Source organism: Bactrocera neohumeralis, unplaced genomic scaffold (assembly GCF_024586455.1).
Source record: "Bactrocera neohumeralis isolate Rockhampton unplaced genomic scaffold, APGP_CSIRO_Bneo_wtdbg2-racon-allhic-juicebox.fasta_v2 ctg2108, whole genome shotgun sequence".
NCBI classification, from domain to species: domain Eukaryota; kingdom Metazoa; phylum Arthropoda; class Insecta; order Diptera; family Tephritidae; genus Bactrocera; species Bactrocera neohumeralis.
In genome coordinates, this window is record NW_026089975.1 from 1 (window position 1) to 18,372 (window position 18,372).

Here is an 18,372-nt window from a genome sequence, read left to right on the forward strand (position 1 = left end):
CGGAGCTGCGCAGGAGACGAAGGGTGGGGAACAGGTTCGGCCCGGAAAACTTGCCAGCTGTGCGTACCGCACAATGGAGGCGACCACGGGCGGCGCGACGAGCACAAACGAGACGTGCTGCTTCTGTACCGCCTGCACGTAGCTGCGAACGTCGAACTTGGCCTGCATCAGCAGCGTGCCGCCGGCGGCGAGGATGGCCGACATGCCAATCGTGAAACCCGTCACGTGGAAGAAAGGCAGAACGGAGAGCTGCACGTCGGTGTCGGTGAGCCCAAAGGCTTGGATGGTCTGCTGGATGTTGGCGCAAAGACTCATGTTCGTCAACTGAACCCCTTTCGGCTCGCCCGTCGTGCCGGAGGAGAAGGGGATGAGCACGACATCGTCGCGCTCAGCGTTGAGGCCGGCGCGGTGGTAGTCGGGCATGCTATCCGTCTGGAGCTTGTGGATGGTCTCCGCGAGCAGAATCTTCACCTGCGAGCCAGTGTTCTTCTTGACGGTGTGTCCCGCCCGCTGCACCACCGGCAGGCAGTGCTTCGTCGTGACGACCACTTTGGCCTCCGACGCCTCAATCTGATGCGCTAACATGTCCTCGGTGATGTTCACGTTCGTGGTGGAAAGCGTGGCGCCGGTGTTCATGACCCCGTACGAGATGGGGGCAAAGTAGACAGTGTCGTACATACATACTAGCACCGCGTCGCCCTTCCGCACGCGGCAGGTGGTGTGCAGCACGTCAGAGACGTGCTTGGCTAGTTTGATGAGTTCGCCATACGTGATGGTCTCACCCGTTTCCACTTGAACGCAGGCGGGTTTCTTTGGGTCCTGCTTACGCCAGCGGTTGAACATGAACTCGCAGACGCAATCCTCCATGTGAATCCTCGGAAGCAGAGAGGGCGCCTTGGACTGATACACGCGCATCGGTTCCTCGATGCTGGTGTCGGGGTTCTTCTGGTAGGAGATCTTGTGCGCAAAGCTCTCCGGCTTTGACGGCACGTTGAGGTTCACGTAGATTGGCGGCGGCCGCACGTTCGTCTCGGTGCGAAGTTCCACCTCTGGTTTTGCATGTGCGTGGTCCGCGAGGGCCTTGGTCGGGGTTAACGCCGAGGCACGGAGTAGGCGCAGCGTGACGGAGCTATACGAGACGCGGGCAGCCGTCAAGCCAAGCGGACTTGCGGAGACCAGCGAGGCTGCCGTTGCCGCTGGACGTTGAGAGCAGCAACGGAGCGGGATCATTTGCGCGTTTTTTTGTTTTGTTTTCGGTTTTGCTTTGTGAATACTGCTCAGTGCTTTACTAAGGGGTAGTGTGTGCCCGATTATGAAAGGAAAAGAAAAAGAAGTGAGGCAACAACAGTAACAACAACAAAAGAGATAGAGAAGAGGGCGCGGGAAGGGGGCAGTAGATTGGTGTCAATTTCAGCAAAAAGCAAATAAAAATAAAAGATAATAGTAATAAAAAAAAGGAGAGGAGACACGCACCCAAAGAAAGAAAGCGGAGACTGGCAGGGCGGGAAGGAGTAACGGAAAGCGATGCTTCTCTTTCTGCTGACTAGCGATGCCAATGCAGCAGCAGCGCTGTGTGATACGTGAGAGAAATTGACTGGAAACGGTGGGGGAGGGCAAAAAAAAAAGCAGGGTGGTGGAAAAGAAAAAAAAAGCTAAAAGCAAGGCGAAGCTGACAAGTGAATTCCTTGATGGCAAAGAGGAAGAAGAAAAAGAAGAAGAAAAAAACGAAAGCGCTTTGCAAAAAATGAAAAGGGACTGCCCTTTAAAGAGAAAAAGAACAACAACAACAAAAGAGTGCTTTGGGGCTTTCAGGAACGGAAGTAATTCTATGCACGGAAGGAAACTTGTCTGTTCGAAGTTCCTTTTTCTTTTCTTAACCTTTTTTTTTTTTTTTTTGCGGTTGGATTAAAAAGATGGAGAGAGAGAGAGAAAGAGAAAAAAAAGAGAGAGAGGTAAAGGTATCGTATAAGGAAGAGGCGAATGAAAGAGAGAAGAGGCGAGAGGAGGGGAGGCAACGGCGCACCCACACAAAGCCAAGGAGAGAAACAAAAAAGAAAAAAAAGAATAATGGAAAATAAAACAACAATAACAAAAAAAAAAAACGTCAGTTGCTTGAACTCTAAAATGGGAAGCGGGGAGAAGAGAAGGAGAGGTAAAGCACGGGGGTAGTGGTTGGGGAGCTCGAGGAGACCAGTGAGGACGGTGCCGACATGCAGACTTGAAGGGCCGCCGTTTCTACCTGAGCGACTCACAGATGGCGGCCTTCAGTTTCTTTTTTTTTTTTTCTCTCTTTTTGGAGGGAGAAGAGGGAGGAGGAAAAAGGGGGAAGGTGAGAAAGGAGGGGGAAAGGGGAGAAATTGAAGAGGCCTTTTGTCGCTGTCAGGCACGGAACAATAGCAAACTGGAAGGAAGAAAGCGAAAGGAGGGGGAAGGGGGGTAGTAGTGGGGGAGGGAAGAAAGGCCAAAAAGTGCGAAATCTTACGGCAAAGTCCACTTCCCTTTTCTCTCTTTGTTTCCCCTCTTCGGAAAGGCATGAGTAGTGAAGGATAGGAAGAGGAGAAAGAGGGTGTGAATCCCAAAAGAAGAATCCAAAAAAAGAAAAAAAGGAACAGGGGAAAAAAAAGGGAGAGAAGGAGAGAAAGGGAGAGAAAGTGAAAGAAAGGGAGAGAAAGAAAAAAAGAGAGAAGGAAACATCGAAAGCAATCAATGGGAAATAAACAAATCTCAGCAAAATGGGGGAAGTGTGCGCGTACGCAGATGTGCAAGGAAAGGAATGAGGGAGGAAAGAAGATGGGAAGTTGAGGAAAAAAGAAGACCTCGGCTCCAGAGCGATGGGGAGATGATGCTTTTGTGTGTGTCTGTACCCTTCCTCTGTTGTTTTTTTTCTTTTTTTTTTTCTCTCGTTTGAATCACCCACTCGCCACTTCCTCACCGTCCTTTTCCTGCTGTTCTTCGGGTAAGTTGATTTCAAAGTCGTCGCCCCCGCTGGCATTCTGGTTGGCCCTGCGCGGGTCGCCGAGAGGCTTATCCTTTGCGTCCTTTGCGCTAGACGGGGCGGAGACCAAATGCTTCTCTCCCTCTGAGGATGGCGGCAAGTCAACAGGGGATGAGGTTTTCCCTGCGGCGGCCGGGTTTCCGGGTTTGTCCTTGCTTGTCTGCAAGACGTCGGATGGAGCGGCTGTTATCGTTGCCGCTTCTTGCTCCTCCTTGTCCGTAGACGTCGTCCCTTTATCGTCGTCCGTCGCTTCCTCTGCCGTGACGGCTTGCAGAGGCTCAGAAGAGGAGTCTTTGCTGTTCACGCTGCCAGCGTCGGCCTCCTCCTCCTCCTCGTCGTCGCCCCGCCGGCATTCAAGTCTGCGCTGCTCGAGTCGCCGCGCGGCTCATCTTTTGAATCTCTTCCTTTGCGTCCTTTGCGCTGGACGGGGCGGAGACCAAATGCTTCTCTCCCTCTGAGGATGGCGGCAAGTCAACAGGGGATGAGGTTTCCCCTGCGGTGGCCAGGTTTCCGGGTTTGTCCTTGCTTGTCTGCAAGACGTCGGATGGAACAACCGTTATCGTGTGGGATGCGGTAAGGTTTGAAGGCGGCCCTTTTGCTCGGATAGGACCACTTTGTACAATCCCTTCATCACAGTTGTGACTCAGTTGCGCATCTGTCGATTCCGCTTCTTCCTTCGTCTTCTCTTCTTTGCGCGTGGGCGTCGATTCTTTGTGGTCCCCCGCCGTGATTGCACGCAGAGGCTCTGAAGAGGAGGCCTCGCTGTTTACACTGATAACGTCAGCGTTTTTATCGCCGTCGCCGTCGCATGGGGGTGCCTGCCCTTCCATCTCCGGAGCAGCAGCAGCATCACCGGTGCGAAGAACATCATCGTGGCCATGGTCGCTACTTGCGTAGTTGGTTAGGTACGCTTTGGCGGCATTTTTTGTCTTGCGCAGCGTGTACACGCTGACTCGGCCAAAGGTCCTCAATATTTGTGGCGTTTGCTGAACCGCATTGCTCACTGCATCCCGCACATACTGCGGTGCGGCTACCGCCATGTCAGCGGTTTTTTCCAGCGCCACGGAGGACAAGAGCTCAGCGCGCATGCGAACAGTGCCTGGCTTCTTCATCATGACCGCAAGTGTCGTGAATTCCTCCGGTGTGAGAACGTGGTAATAGTAAAAGCCATCGTCGAGGATGTAGCGGTTGGCGCTGCGCAGGCGCTTCAGCAGATTGCTCTTCCGCGCTCGAAGGCAACTGTGATAACACTCACAGCAGAGCCGGACCTCGCTGTGCTGGAGAGCGAGCCGCCGCTGCAGCTGTTGCTGCTGCACGTAGGAGACAGTCGTTCCGCTGCCATTCTCTGCTGGGGGAAGCTGAAAAGGGGCAGCAGCAGCACCACCGCCACCACCGGCGGCAACGCTTCGACACAGCTGTGTCGGGCTCCCCGGTGTGTAGAGGAGAAACGGGGAGTTGCTATGATTGCTGCTGGTGCCGTCGCCGTCGCGGCTGCGGCGCGCACTCTCCTCTTCGCGAAAGACCGTGTCTGGGTCGTTGATGTCGGTTTCGTCGTGGCGAGGGAGAGAATAGTGTGTAGCGTTGGCCGCTTCTTCCCTTTTTGGGTGCCCCCCTTTCGTTGTCGCAGGGGGAGCGACGGGTCGCAGTGGCGGCGTCAGGGAGAGGGGATAGGTATAGGTGTCGAAGCGAGATTCGACTTCGTCCACGGCGTCGCTGGCAGTGATGCGTGCGGCGTACTCGGTTTTCACCGTCACACGCGGCTTCCGCACGGTACGCGCGCTTTCTGCCTTTGATGGCACCGCGGAGTAAACCGCCAGGTCCTCACTGTACGCAAGGTCCGCGTAAGGATCCGACGAAACAACCGCGCTAGGCTCCACTCCACCGCCCCCCGCCGAGATCAGCCGACCCACGCTGGTGTCCTGCTTCGTGCCAAAGAACTGACTGCATTGGCCACAACACAGGCGACCGCAGCGCCGGCAGTGGTGGCGCGTCGTCGTGCTAGAGAACTCGCGCTGACAGCGATAGCAGGAGATACGGGCCTCATCGGCCTCCCAGCGCCCGCCATGCTCGGCGTGCCGTCGCAGGTGGGCATCGATTTCCTGAAGAAGGAACCCTCGATGCTGGTACAGCCTCCCCAACTGGGTGATGTTCTCTTTCAACGCGTCGAGCTCCCTTGGTGTGAGAGAAGGGGAAAGCGGCGGCTGCGGCTGCGGCTGCGTGACTAACGGGACAGTCGGAACGCCGTTCTGATGGCTTTCGCCGACGGTGGAGGTTAGAGACGGCGCGGGGCACGACGGGGAGGCAACGAAAAAGCCACTGGATGCGGTGGAAGCTGGTCGCCGCCGCCGCTGCTGCGGTTTTCATGTGGCAGCGCCGCATCCTCTGTCGGTTCAGATTCGCTGTGGTGATTCTCTGCGCCCTTGTTCGGTTCACTGCATGACGGGGACTCTGGTGAATGCTGCGAAATACGGGACGTGTGCGAGAGAGCTTTTTGCATCCCCTGCGTGCTCGCCAAGAGACGGTGAGGTCCAGCCGGCCTTGCCCCGTTGGTGCGCCAAAAGGGAAGTATTACACGGCTCACTCAAGACGTCCATGTCGTCTTCCTTCGTTGTGCCATTGTCGGAGACGTTCGCGGAGGGCGGGGGCATCGGCGTGAACTGTCCTTTGTCGTCACCGCCGCTGCCGCCGGCCTCAACAACGCCTTTCTCGGCGGTCGTGGTGGCGCTAAGAGGAGGGTCGACGGGGCGGCGGCGGCGCCGACGGCAGAAGGACCGGAAACGGTACTCCTGCGGCGTAAAGCACCAGTCGGCCCCGCTCATCATGTCGTCATCAAGTCCGCGTCTGCCGCTGAGGTTTCCTCGGCCGTTGGTGGGCTTTACATCGGGCGACAGGGACAACTGTAGCGGCGGAGCTGATGCCGCACCGCGCGGTCGCGCTGCTCCCGGATGCGTTGCGACAAGGCGTCGATCTCGACTTTAGTAGCCATCACCTCGCGATGCAGGTGCTCCATGCCGGGAAGCACCTGTACGATGCCCCCGCACCGCTTCTACAAAAAAGCAAACGTCGTCGTCGTAGGCGCTGCCCTCGGAGACCGCGATGCCGGCGTGTCTGCCGTCCGCGCCACGCGCAAAAGGAGAGCCTCCGTATTGTCTTCTGCCACGTAGCGGTTTCTGGCCATCGCTGGCCTCCTCTCCCTCTGGCCGCCGTCCTCGAGGAGAGGCGGAGGAGAGCGTGCAACGGCCGCCGCGGCCGCGCTGGCGCCGCAGCTTCGCACCATCGTGTCGTCCAGGTAGGCGTAGAGCCTGTCTTCGTTCATCTGCCACGCTCCGCCCGTGCCGTGGCGCACATTCTCCTTTTCTCTGCTCAGCGCACCGTTTGCCTTCTTTACATGAGTTGTATTTGCCTGCAAAACAGTGTCGCTATCCACCACCGCCGCCGCGGCTGCTGCTGTTGCAGGTTTGGAGCTTTCCCGCGTGGCTGCCGCTGCGGTTTCGGCCGTTCTTGGTGCCTGACAGGGTACGACGTCCTTGCTTTTCGCATAGCAGAGGCTCTTTTTATGACTTCCTTGCTTGCTTATCGTGGTGGCTTCTGTCTCCAGGAACGCCTCGCCTCCTCCGCGAACGGAGTTGGCGCTGAGATTGCCCGTCGAAACGTCGTCGAAAAAGCAACCATTTCTCACGTCACCTTCGCAGAGCGTTGTGCGTCGACCTCCTTCAATTCTAGGTGCTGACGCTTGCATGCTGCTAAACAAAAGACACAACAAAAGAAAAGAAGGGAAAAAAAAAGCGGATGAAAAGGAAAGCAAAAGAAAGCAAAAGCAAAAAAAAAAAGCTGAACAAACGGGGAAAGAGAAGAAGTGAAGACAAGCACTGTGTGTGAGAGAGAAACCTAAGAAAACTGCAATAACAGAGAAGTCAGACAAGCAAAGGCGTAATATAAATGTGCGTGTAAATAAGTTTATATAATCACGGGTGTGCGGCTTGCGTGCGTTCAACGCACGGATGCCTCGGTGGAAACTGTATAAGATCCACAAAAGAACTGTAAGCAGCCCGCACACACACACAAAAAAGGAGAAACACAGGAGAAAGACGAGAGGGAGAGGTAGAGAGAGAGAGCGCGTTTGGATTTTGAAAGCAAGAAGGTTGTTCTACATGCAAGAAAAAAGAAAAAAAAAGGAGTCCAATCCACTTCGCGGTTTGTGAGCGACTTTTTTCGTTTTTCTTTCATTTTTTCTTTCTCTTTTCCCATTTTTGTTTGTTTGTTGTTGTGTGTCTGTGTGCACGTGCCTACGTGTGTGACGTTGGACTCGGAGAGGAGCATCAGTTCATTGCTGCCATCCAAAAAAAGAAAAGAAAGAAAAAGACACATGCAGCACGATGAAATCGTTGAAAGATGATGGTTGAAGAGGAGAAAGACGAGAAAGATGTGTGCTTGTGCGTGCGTATGTGAGTGTGTGTAAGGGCTTCTTCGAACGCTGCCCCCCCCCCCCCCCCAACAGTGAACAAGCGCTTTCGTTCTCTTTTCTTTCCAAAAACATTCACGGTCACCAGCAACAACAACAACAACAACAACAACAACAAAAAAAAATTCTTTTTTTTTTTTGTTCCCACTTGCAGCGTTACACCACGATTTGCGGGGGTCGGCGCTTCGCCCGCTCCAAGAGCATCTGCCGGGTGAACCGAACGTCCACGACGTCGCCGTTTTCGTCCTTCTCCGTCAAGAAAACACCGCGCGCGAGCGACTCCTCCGCCTCGGCAATGGTCCGCGTCGGGCCAGTCAGCTCTCGCACGTCAATACGAAAGGTGAAGCTGCGAAGCGGTACGGCCTCGTTCACCGCTGTCAGGTTCCTCGGACAAATGATCTCCCACTTGTCCCCTACGCACATCATCGGCAGGATGCGGGCGACGCAGGGGCGCGCGTGGTCCATGCCAAAGCTCTGCGTGCCGTAGGGGTTCCCCCCATGCTCGAGATACGTGTTACTTATCACGACACCTTTCAGCAGCGTGGCCTGGATGTAGTCCGCGTAAACATCATTGGTTGGGTGAATGCACGGGATGTGGTCTCTCGCCGAGACGTTGAGCTCATTCGTCGCGGGGTCGATCTCGGCCATACCGTAAGAATCAACGGTCGGGCTGCGAGGCGTGCGCACGCGGCCAAACTCCTTCTCGTGCTGGAGCGTCTTCCGGAGCCGTGCCGTCTCTGCCTCCTTCTCGTGTGCCAGACGGTCCTTCAGCCGTCGTGACTTTGTCTGATCGCCGCCGGTCAGTTGGTAGAGAAAGCGCAGCTCGGGCTTCCCGGTCTCGGCGGAGACAGGTACTTTGCGGGGAAGCACGCGAAAAAACACGGCGGAGTCCTCAAATCGCGTGTAGGCGTCATCCCTCGCGTAGAGGTCGAGCAGCTGGTCGTCCTCAGCAAACACGTCTGTAATGCGCATGCCTGTCGCCGATTCCAGCGGGACTCCGTCCACGTCAACCGTCTTTGTCTCCGTCTTCCCCTTCCATGTTTTGCCAAGGCCGACGCCTTTAAAGGAGCTCAACGCGTCGAGCTCAAGGACGGCGGCGAGGAGGTCGGAGAGGGGCCAGACGTGGCCGGCACGACTGCGCTGCGCCAAGAGGACACCGTGCTGGACGATATACAAGGCCGTTTCACTGAAGCTGGAGCCGGATTCGCGGCAGATGTACGCCAGCGGGGCGATCAGTGCCATGACGATCACTAGCGCGATGGCGCCGCAGGCAACGAACTGGTCAAGCGTAGAGCCGGTGGGACGCTTTCTGCGCTGCGGCACGCTTTCCCGTGCCTCGGCCATGGTGAACGAGCAATGACGATGCCAACGCCAAAAAGAAACAAGGAACAGAGAAAAAAAAGAAAAAAGAAAAAGCACAATGTGAAACGGGGATTTGAAACAACAAAAGAACAGAAAAGGGGAGAAAAAAGGCGGGAGAGGGAGAAGTATACACAAACAACCAAAGTACTCCCAGTCGATAGACAATTCAAATGAATTTGTAAAAAAAAAAAAGTGTATGTACAAAAAAGAATAGAGAAGGGAGCGTGTTCGAACAATTTTTTTGTTTTGTTCTTTTGCTTCGAACAGAGGAGATCTGCCCCCCCCCCCAAAAAAAAAACAAAAAAAAAACGAGCGACAAGAAGAGGCGGAAAGGGGAAGAGAGGAGGGGAGAAAAGGAGAAAATCGAACGCTGCAGACAACGGGTCCTTTCATTCACCCGTGAAAGAATCAACCCGCTGCTCTTCGCTTCGGGTCTTCAATTTCTTTTCTTTGTTTTTTTTTTTTCTTTTAGAGGAGACGCAAGGGGGAAAGATGCTCTTCGTTTTCTCACAAATCCGCACTGTCCTCTGTGGCATCCGTTTCGGCCCGTGGAGTGGTTGCTGCACCTTTTGCGCGGTTCTCCTTCTCCTCCACTTCCTTCTCCGCCGTCACTGCCGCGCCGCCAGCAAGACGAGTCACGCCTTTCTCTCGCGCGATGCGGTCTTTTTCAAATGGGTCGTAGCCAAACGCCTCTGTTGTTAGCTGACGACACTTCGCTAAAGTGGTTCGCCCGCGCAGCACCCTCTCGACGCGGATGTCCAGACGCACGTGACAGTTCGGTGGCGTTGGCCAGATGGCAAAGACGGTGCCGGCCTCGCCGTAGTATAGCTCTGGGGGAGGTCGACTCGCCACGTTTCCCCCTCAGGGATCAGCTTCAGAACCGGTCGCAGCCCTTTTGGATCTTCTCCGCAAAGCCAACGCGATAGGAGAAGATGCGGGGGCTTCCAACGCTGTACGGGTCCGACTCCGTGGTGAAGTATCCCGGTCCGGCGAGGAGAGTGGTGTTGTTGGTCGAGTCCCTCAGCGCGTCCGTGATGTTCTGCGGGGAGATGCAGTTGGTGAAGTTGAAGTGCGCCTCAATGAGAGGTTCATACACGGTTGGGTTTTCCCGTCGCCAACGGACGTCGTTGGGGTCGTCGAGGTCCGGCACGTCCTCGGCCCCCGCCCCGCAGACCGGCGCGGCTCTGTCGCGCTTGCGGGAGACGAGGCCTCTGCTGTACCGCCGCTGCCAGCGCGCCTCTGCGGTGTCTTCCGCTGACCGCAAAACTCCACCAGCACGCCTATCGAGGGGTCAGACCCGCAAAGGCCTCCTCGTCGCGCAGGAAGTGCACAAAGGCTCCTTCGCGCGTTTCAAAAAGAAGGCGCGTGACTGCGTCAAGAAGTGACGACGTTCGACGTCGGTGGAGAGGTCTGGAAAGCCTAGATCTGTCAGAAAGATGAACTCCATGCCCGCGGGCACCTCAACCAGCAGCGCGAGCACGCAGAAAAGCGCGAAGGCAAACCAAGAGCACCTATGCGCGAAGGATGCATGCATCTTCATTTCAATTTATTTCCTTTGTTTCGTTCCCTGTGTGTATGTATGTGCCTGACGACTGGGGTTCCTACAACTCCAAGCACTTGGAATTCCAACGATAAAAAAAAAGAAAAAAAGCAAAGCAGAAACTGAGAAAAACAAAACGAAACTGACAAGCGGTTGTTGTCGTGTCGCGTGGACTCTCTTGGAGAAAAAAAAAGAAGGAGAGAGAGGAAGAGAAAGGAAAAAAAGAAAAGAGCCGGTAACGTTGTGCGTGTGGGCTGCTAATGCGAAGAGTTCGAGAAAAAAGCAACAATTGTCTCCTTCTTCCTTTTCTTTCCCTTCTCCATTCCACCCGCCACACACACTCATTGTTGAGAGGAAGGGGGAAAACGAGAGAGAGAGAGAGGAAGAGATAGAGAGTAGGGGAGAGCGTAGCATACGCACAGCGGTGCCACCCTTTGTTTCAGTGTGATTTGTCTTCTTTTCGTCTTCCATGAAAGTGCGCGACCTCGCCTTCCAAAAAAAAACCAGTTTCACTTTTTTTCCCGCGCGTCTGTGCCAATCCAAACAGGTGGGAAAAAAGGGGGGAAGTAGAGAAATGACAAATGCGTTTTCCGCTTCCAAACAAACAGGCAAACAAAAAGAGCAAAAAAGGGGTGATGATAATAGTTCCGCGCGAGCGGGCATTCCCTCCTGTACTCTCTCCTTCAGTTTGAAAGATACAAAACACCCCCCTCCCTTCCTCCTCCACAACACTGATGAACACAATCGAGAGAAAGAGAGAGAATACAGCGCAAAACAAAAAAAAATGGAGATGGATATAACAATAACAACAACAACAACAGCAACAACAAAAAGAAGAGAGTAAGAGTGTATGAAGGAGAAAAAAAGAGAATATACACACATACATACACACACAAAAAAACGCCAAACACTCTTACCACCACACCTGTCAGCCTATGACATCGTTATGCTTTCGTTAGAATGCAGACGCGCGGCGTACGGACGCAAGGGAATTGAACGATCAGACAAGAGAGTAAAAAGAAAAAAAGAATGATGGAAAAAAAGGGCGGAGAAAAAAGAAAGTGAGAAAAGGAGAGAATGAGGATAGCGACCAAAGCAACGCAGGCCGACGAAGAGAAGGAAGGCCGAAGGAACAAACGTGTCAACCCCGCTCTTCGTCATCTTTTTTTTTTTTGTTTTTGTGTGCGTCTGTTTGGTTTGCCTCGCCGTTCAAAAATCGTCCGCGTTGGGGTCCTCTTGTTTCCTCGCAGGCATCGGCACCTTCAGAACGGGCCGCAGATACGCGTCGATCTCTTCGGTCGTGCGACCATTCGTCCCGTTTCGACATTTGAGCAGCTCCAACTTGTAGCGAAGGTTCACAAACGACGGGATGTTCAACGCTGCGTTGCCCGTGGTGTTGTAGGCAAGGTGGTAAGGCACAATGATGCTCCAGACATCGCCCTCACGCATGAGCTGCAACGCCTCTGCCACACCCGGCAGGAAGCTAAGAAGGGGCGCGGCGCAGCGGGTACGCACCGGTGTGCGAGTCCATGAACGTTTCCCAAAAGCGGAACTGTCCAAGAACGTGGAGTTCGCACACGTCGTCGGCGGCTGGTGCACGTTCACCCGCGCCGCGCTGGAGAATGGAGAAGATGAGGCCCGACGGCAACGTGGACGCGTTTGGCAGGTTTCTCTGCCGTGCAAGAAACTTGTCCGAGGCAACGTGGCGAACGTTGTTCATGTGCGACTCGAAGTAGCCAGAGTCCGCAATCCGGTTGAACGCAATGATGCAGCCAACGACAAAGAGGAGGAAGCACACGAAGCTGCCGTGTTTAGACAAGAGGCTCCTGTGTTTGTGGGGCTCGCTGCCTGCGACGTCAGAGATCTTTGGAGAGGTCATCAGGACTTGTTAGCGGGAGGTATCCGCGTTGTGTGTGTGTGCCACTTTCCTTTTTTTCTTGTCTTTTTTCCTTTTTGTGTTTTTGTCTTTCTCTCAAGGATGGAACAGCCTTTTTTTTTTTTTTCAGTGCCAGTAGGCTTCGTTGCCTCGCTGACGTCTGTGAGATGCTCCCTTGCTGGATGATGCCAAGGACGCAAAGACAAAGACGAGAAGGAGAGAGAGAAAATGGGAGAGGACAAGGGAAGAGGCTTCATACTTGGTTGAGAGAAGATGAACAACAAAAAAGCGCTCGTTCAAAGTCACGCGACGATGTGAAGCCCATTTGAAGACAGAAAAGTTAGCAAAGAAAATACGGTACACACATTCTCTCCGTTTTTTCCATCCTTCTGGTTTTTTTTTTTGTGTGTATGTTTGTGAAAGGTGGGAAGTTGCTGAGGAAGAAACGCAGGAAGACGTCTCACGGATTTCACTTTTTAGTTTACATGATGGAGAGAGAGATAAAGAAAGAGAGCAAGCAAAACGAAATCAGGCAATAGGAAACAACGACAAAGAGGAGCCGAGCGGCTCTCCTCTCTCTCTCTCTCTTTTTCTTTCCTTAGTACGCAGGGGCGGCGTCGCGTTTCACCTGCTGCGTGGCCAACAACGTGTTCACCGAGACCGCCTTCTCTTCGTACTGTTTCTCTACGCGCCACACCATAATGAACAAGGTCGAGTTCAGACACATGTAGAGGAAGTCCTTTCCCTCATGCCCGACGAGCGAGCCGAAGTCGTGGCCTACCACACAGTGCCAGCGGTGCCCGTACTTGGCATCGAGCTCCGTCTTGATGAACTGCGCAATGGCACTCTGGTCATCGAGCTTTAGCACATTCAGTGCGTGTGCGGCGCAGTCGACGCAGTCCTGCTGCTGGTCCCATGCCATTGCGGACTCCTTGATGACCACTTCCGTGCCTGCCATCTTCTGCCTTTCTCTCTCTCTCTTCTATTCTATTTGTCCTTTCAGGCCAGTGAAAGGAAAAGATTTGAAAAGTGCGAGGGAAAGAGAAAAAGGGAAAAAACCCAAAAGTGTAATGCTGAAGGTTCTTGGCGAGTCAGTCGCAGTGACAAGAGAGAAGGAAAAAAGGAGAAGGGAGAGAGAATTGACAAGTAACAACAAAAGCTGACGTTCAGAGAAGGTGTCGTGAAAACTGCTTCTTTTTTTTTTAAAAGAGATCAGTACCCCGTGTTCCACCCTTGTCCCTCTGGAGGTGACACACTTTCCTTTTCTTTTCGTTTTTAAATTGTACACCTTTTCTCTTTCCCTTGCACCCAAACGCGTCCTTTTCTCTTTTTTTTTTCTCTTGTTGTTGTTTTTTTGCGCTGGCTGAGGACAGCGGTGTCTCGTCAATGAAAGCGTATTCAAGCGCGAGAGCGTTTCGACTTCATCGGAGGAGAAGGGGGGGGGACGGCGACTGCGCTAGAGTCTTTAGTTCGACAACGCCACCCAATCGAGAAGAACTTTACACTGCGTCTTCCAAGTCCATAAGCCGGCGCTGCAGTGCCTCGTTCCGTGGCGGCGCGACAAAGGTAGAGGTCAGCGTCGCTTCCAAGGCGGCAAACTCCCCGCACCGCTGATCTGCAACACCGCTGCACCCGCGAAGCGGGGAAGGTGGGCGTGGGGAAAACGGCTGTCCACGGCGCGCTTGACCAGCTGCATCGTCGACAGCTGGTCCTCAGGGGTGGCCGCGGTAGCAGGAGAGGAGGCAAAAGAGAACGTTTCCTCTGCCGTCGTTGCCGTTGACATCCTCGCCGTCTCCCCGAGCAAGTCTGTTGCGCTGTTTTCTTCTCGACGTGCTCGCCTTCAGTCCGCGGCCCGCGCGGAGACTTGCCGCGGTTGCCTTCCTGCGTGAAGTTCGGATCGAACACGCTAGCCACCGCGACGCCCTCCGCTTCCCCTAAGCCGTCCAGGTATCCCCACTTCCGGCCGCCGGGGAGGGCAATCTTGTGTCGCTTCTCTTGTGCTTTGGCAGCCTCGCTCGTGCAGACAGCTCGATAACACGCGGCCAGCGCTTCCTGCACCAACACATTGTCTTTTCCCTCTTCCTCTTCCTCGTCGTTGTTGTTGATGGACGGTGATGCAGGCCCTTTTAGGCCCACAGCTGCCAAAGGCAAGGTGGAGGAAAAAGAGGGAGAGGGAGGAAGGGACCCGCGACTGGTCGCCGAAGTAGTCCACGACAGCGAGATGGTCGACCTCGCTTTCCGCTGACGCTTTCGTGCGTTCGCAGAGGTCTTGTGGTGCGCGTTCATTTCATGCGTCAGGGCAAGGTGAACACATCTCCGAGATCCGCCGCATCATCAAAGGTGCCCAGCCGCGTCGGCTATTCAACAGGAAGTCTTGCACCCCGCCGTGCCTCCGCCTTCCCCGCTGCCGCTGCTGCTTCGCTTCACTTGGGGTCGAACGCATGAACAACGCGGTCGACCCCGCAAGTCTGTGCGCGATCCTCTCTTCGAGCGCCGTCGGCCACAAATAGCGACGCTCAAGGAAGGCGTCTGTTTCGGGGTTTCCTCGGCTAGCTTCAATGGCCTCGAGAATCGCAACGGTGGAAGCTGACTATTGTGTCTGCCGTCCGCCTCCATCAGCTCACTGTCGCCGTCGCTGTCATCGGAAAAGGAGACGGCGGTCTTTCCTCTCTGCGTGCGTGCGGCTGCCGCCGCAGCGCGCTGGCCAGCTGCGTTTCCTCCTCCAAAGAGATGGGCGCTGCGCTGAAGAAGCCAATGCTGGCGAAGGTGGGGACGCTTGCAAGGCTCGTGAAGAGGTGGTCAACGTCCTCGACGGTGAGCACAGGAGGGTTTGCTGCTGCGGTCGGCACAAGACACGCTGAGTCGTGACACTGTCTTCTGCAAGGTCGTTGCTGCCGTTTTGTTTGCCGTCAGGGTCGCCGGCTCTGGAGAAACTGTCCTCGGTCAGTGAGTCGATTCCTTCTTCGCGCAGCGCGGCGCTTTCAGCTAGCGCTGGTATGACTGTTTTCTTTTGCTTTTGCTCGAGTGAGACGGGCCGCGTCGCAGTTTTTTTGCTCCTCCGGCAGCCTTGAAAGGCTCTGCTGAACCTGTTCAAGACACTCCTGCACTTGCGTCGTGACATCAACGCTGTTTTCTGCAGTGATCGAATGGGAGAGGGTCTGTTGTTCATGCGCCAGAAGCGCTTTCTTCAGTGCGATGGTGTAGTGGAAGTGCCGCATGTTGCCCTCCCTCGCTGCGTCCACAAAGACATTGAGAAGGGGTTGTGCGTCCTGCACCAAGCTCTTCGCACGCTGTCGACACCGCTGCATGGAAGATGTCAGTGCTGTCGCGTCATCCTGCGCCTCCACTTCGCCGTCCGACGCTTCGTCTTGGACTATGGACTGAACCACTTTGGTGAGCCTCGGAGAAGGATAAAGTGGTGCCATCGAAGAGGTGGTAACTGCTGCTGCTGCTGCTGCCGCTTTTGCGGTTCCCGTTGGGATCAGCATCGCTCCCCGGCCAAGAATGTACCGCCGCTCTCTCTGACGGCTTTGGTTGAACGGGTGCGCACGCACGACGGTGCCGGCTTCCTCATCCTCGATGAGCGCCTCAACCTTCGCGCCACCGTCCAAGCCGGCCAGGAGCAGTCCCGAGGAGGCGGAGAAGGGTGCGCTTTCCTCCTTTTCTTTACTCGCTTTTTCCGTCGTCTCGTCGTTGCGATTGCCAATGGGTGACGGAAAATGCTCATCCTTCACAACCGCCGCTCCGTCACGTTTAAGGTCGGGCTGGAAGATGCGGAAAGTGACATTTGCCCGTGCTGCTCGCACCGTCCTTCACGGGCACGGGAGGTCTTGGTTGGGTGCAGTGTGTGGGCCAAGACACGACGCGCGGTGTCCTCGATGCCACGGTCGACAAGCTCTTTCTTCGCGACGGCGACTCGCAGAAGGTTGCGCTGCAAGATACTACTGAGCTCGTGCTCCATCGCAAACTGCGTTTCAAAGTTGAGCAATGCCAACGGTAATTGTTTCGCCATTTCCGCGTGAAACTCCGCTTTCGCCTTTGCCTCCTCCGCCAGGAACTGCTTCTCTTCTTCCTTTGCCAGCTGCACCTGCACCAAGTTGCGGAAGTTGGCGGTGGCGCAATCCGAGACGGGTGAGGCTGCCGAGGCGGGACTGACCGCCATCTCGTCCCCCTCCACGTCCTCCGTGAATCGCGTGGGACGTCCTTTTCGGCGCTGCCGCTCGTCAAACGTCTCTCGATTTCGCTCCGCTTCGACGTCAAACTTTGCCTGGAGGAGAAAAAAGGCGTCTTGCTGAGATTTGATAGCCTCGCTCAGGTGGGAGGTGAGCTCGGACAGCGCGCGCTGCGATACCCGCCATGTCCAGGGGTCCGTCAAGTGACTCATGTGTTGATCAAAAAAGCGTTTCTCTTTCTCTCTTTCTCTCACACACACACGCAGCCGCCGACGTGCTAACAAGAAAAATACAGGAAAAAAAGAAGATCCAGTATGTATAAGGAAGAGACAACAACAAAAATGACAGGAGTGATGATACAGGTGTTTGTTTTCTAAAAAAAAAAAGTAAAAAAGATTTAAAAAAGAATATGCGCTTCGGAAAGACAGGTGTGTCTTTGTTGCGCCGTGTTGTCACCTTCTCTGCTTGCAGGCGAAGATGAAAGCAGAAAAAAAAAAGAAAAAAAGAGGTGCGGAAAAGAAAGGCAAAGAAGAAAGAGTGCAATGATCGTCAAAGCCACACAAACGAGAGCAGACGACACGCATGTACATGTCGTCAGACGGAGCGGGCACCATTCACCTCAACTCTGTAAGGATCCTTCGTGACGCAAAGAAAAAAAAACGAGTAAGAATTGTCTTCACCTTTTCCTCTTCCGCCGTTATTGTCGTCATCGTGCAATGAGCAGAGCGATGTAGAATGAACAGAAAAAAAAAAAACAAGAGAAAGAGTGGGTGAGGTTCTTGTTGTTGAGTGCAATGGTCATCAAAGGCGAGCAGAGAATGAAGAAAGAGAGAGACACTAGGGCAATTCTTCGAATTGGAAATCCACACACACACACACACAAAAAAAAAAGAAGGCGCGTCGGTCAGCAGTGCCGTTTGTGAAAGGTACGATACTGTACCGTGTGCGTACATGTGTGAGGCACGCCTTAGGGGTACAAAAGTCAAGCACCGGCTCTACGGGCGAGTCAGCCTCCGTAGCGGCAAACTGCTTTGCATCCTCCTGCACCGCCTTGTGCAGTCCGCTGCGTACTCTCCGCGGCCGTTCCCAGAGCACCGGCGCTGTCGATCCCTCCATCGAGCTGCAAAGCCTGCAGCTGACGGTGGAGGCCTTTTATGGTCCGCTCGTATCGCGCTCGCTCCCAGTCGCTCAGCGGCGCGTTCGAGGCCACCGCCACCACAGGGGCTGACCGTGCGGACGCGGTGAAGGTGCCGGCAGCCGCCGTCGCGCTGCTTTCGCGGGCAAACGGGGAGCTTGGCGAGGGCGGGGCGTCCTTGCTGGTGTTGTTGTTGTCTGCCGGCGTGGGGTCAACGTGGAGATGGCCCACTCGATCGTGCAGTTCACCGCCCGCGGCGGAGGAAGACGGAGCGGAGGCCGCTGCGAGAGCTTGCGTCAGTCGTTGCACCTCTGCACGCAGTTGAACGCACTCCTGCTGCGCCTTGTCTTTGAAGCCGCGCACGTGTTCCAGTGCCTCCTCGTAGTCCTGTGTGAGCTTTCCTCCCGCTTCTTTGCCTTTCGCTTTGCAGTTTCCAGCTCCTTGCTGAGTTGGTTGTACTGGTTCGACAAGTCTTTGAGGCCTCGGCGGACTTCTGAAGCTGAAAAAACCTGCAGTTGCGCACTGTCAAGAGCGGTCGAAAGCTCATGTACTTTCAGTTCTCTCACCGCCACCGGGTTGTGACCGGCTGCTACACCTTCGCCACCAGCTTCCTGGGCGCCTGCATGATGCTGCTCCCCCTCACGGCCGCTCCCCTGAAGGGGGCTGTGGCTGGCCGGCTCAGAGAGCGCCTTCATCGCTCCTGCTCGATCTGACACTGCCTCCGCCACTTCTGCGTCTCTTGCTGAGCGGCGGTGCAATTGCTCCTGGTGCTGCGAGAGCTGGTCTTCCAGGGTTTGCTTCTCGTCGGCCCATAAGTTCTTCTCCTCGGC

The 18,372-nt window shown here is 54.8% G+C and overlaps 2 protein-coding genes across 2 annotated transcripts; both read right to left on the minus strand.

Moving 5' to 3' along the window:
• Positions 1-67: 67 nt before the first annotated feature.
• LOC126766680 (uncharacterized) lies at positions 68-1,230 on the minus strand (the record flags this gene model as incomplete). The annotated part of the gene is made up of 1 exon (XM_050484416.1): positions 68-1,230. A coding segment is annotated over exon 1 (1,163 nt), but the record flags the coding sequence as incomplete, so codon positions are not given.
• An 11,603-nt stretch (positions 1,231-12,833) lies between these two features.
• On the minus strand, positions 12,834-13,193 carry LOC126766681 (dynein light chain 2, cytoplasmic-like). Its single transcript, XM_050484417.1, has one exon. The coding sequence runs from the start codon at positions 13,191-13,193 to the stop codon at positions 12,834-12,836; it is 360 nt and encodes a 119-aa protein (XP_050340374.1).
• Positions 13,194-18,372: the final 5,179 nt, after the last annotated feature.

What these genes read in the sequence shown, in the direction of transcription:
- LOC126766681 (XM_050484417.1), bottom strand. Translation starts at nt 13,193, where the DNA reads ATGGCAGGCACGGAAGTGGTCATCAAGGAGTCCGCAATGGCATGGGAC.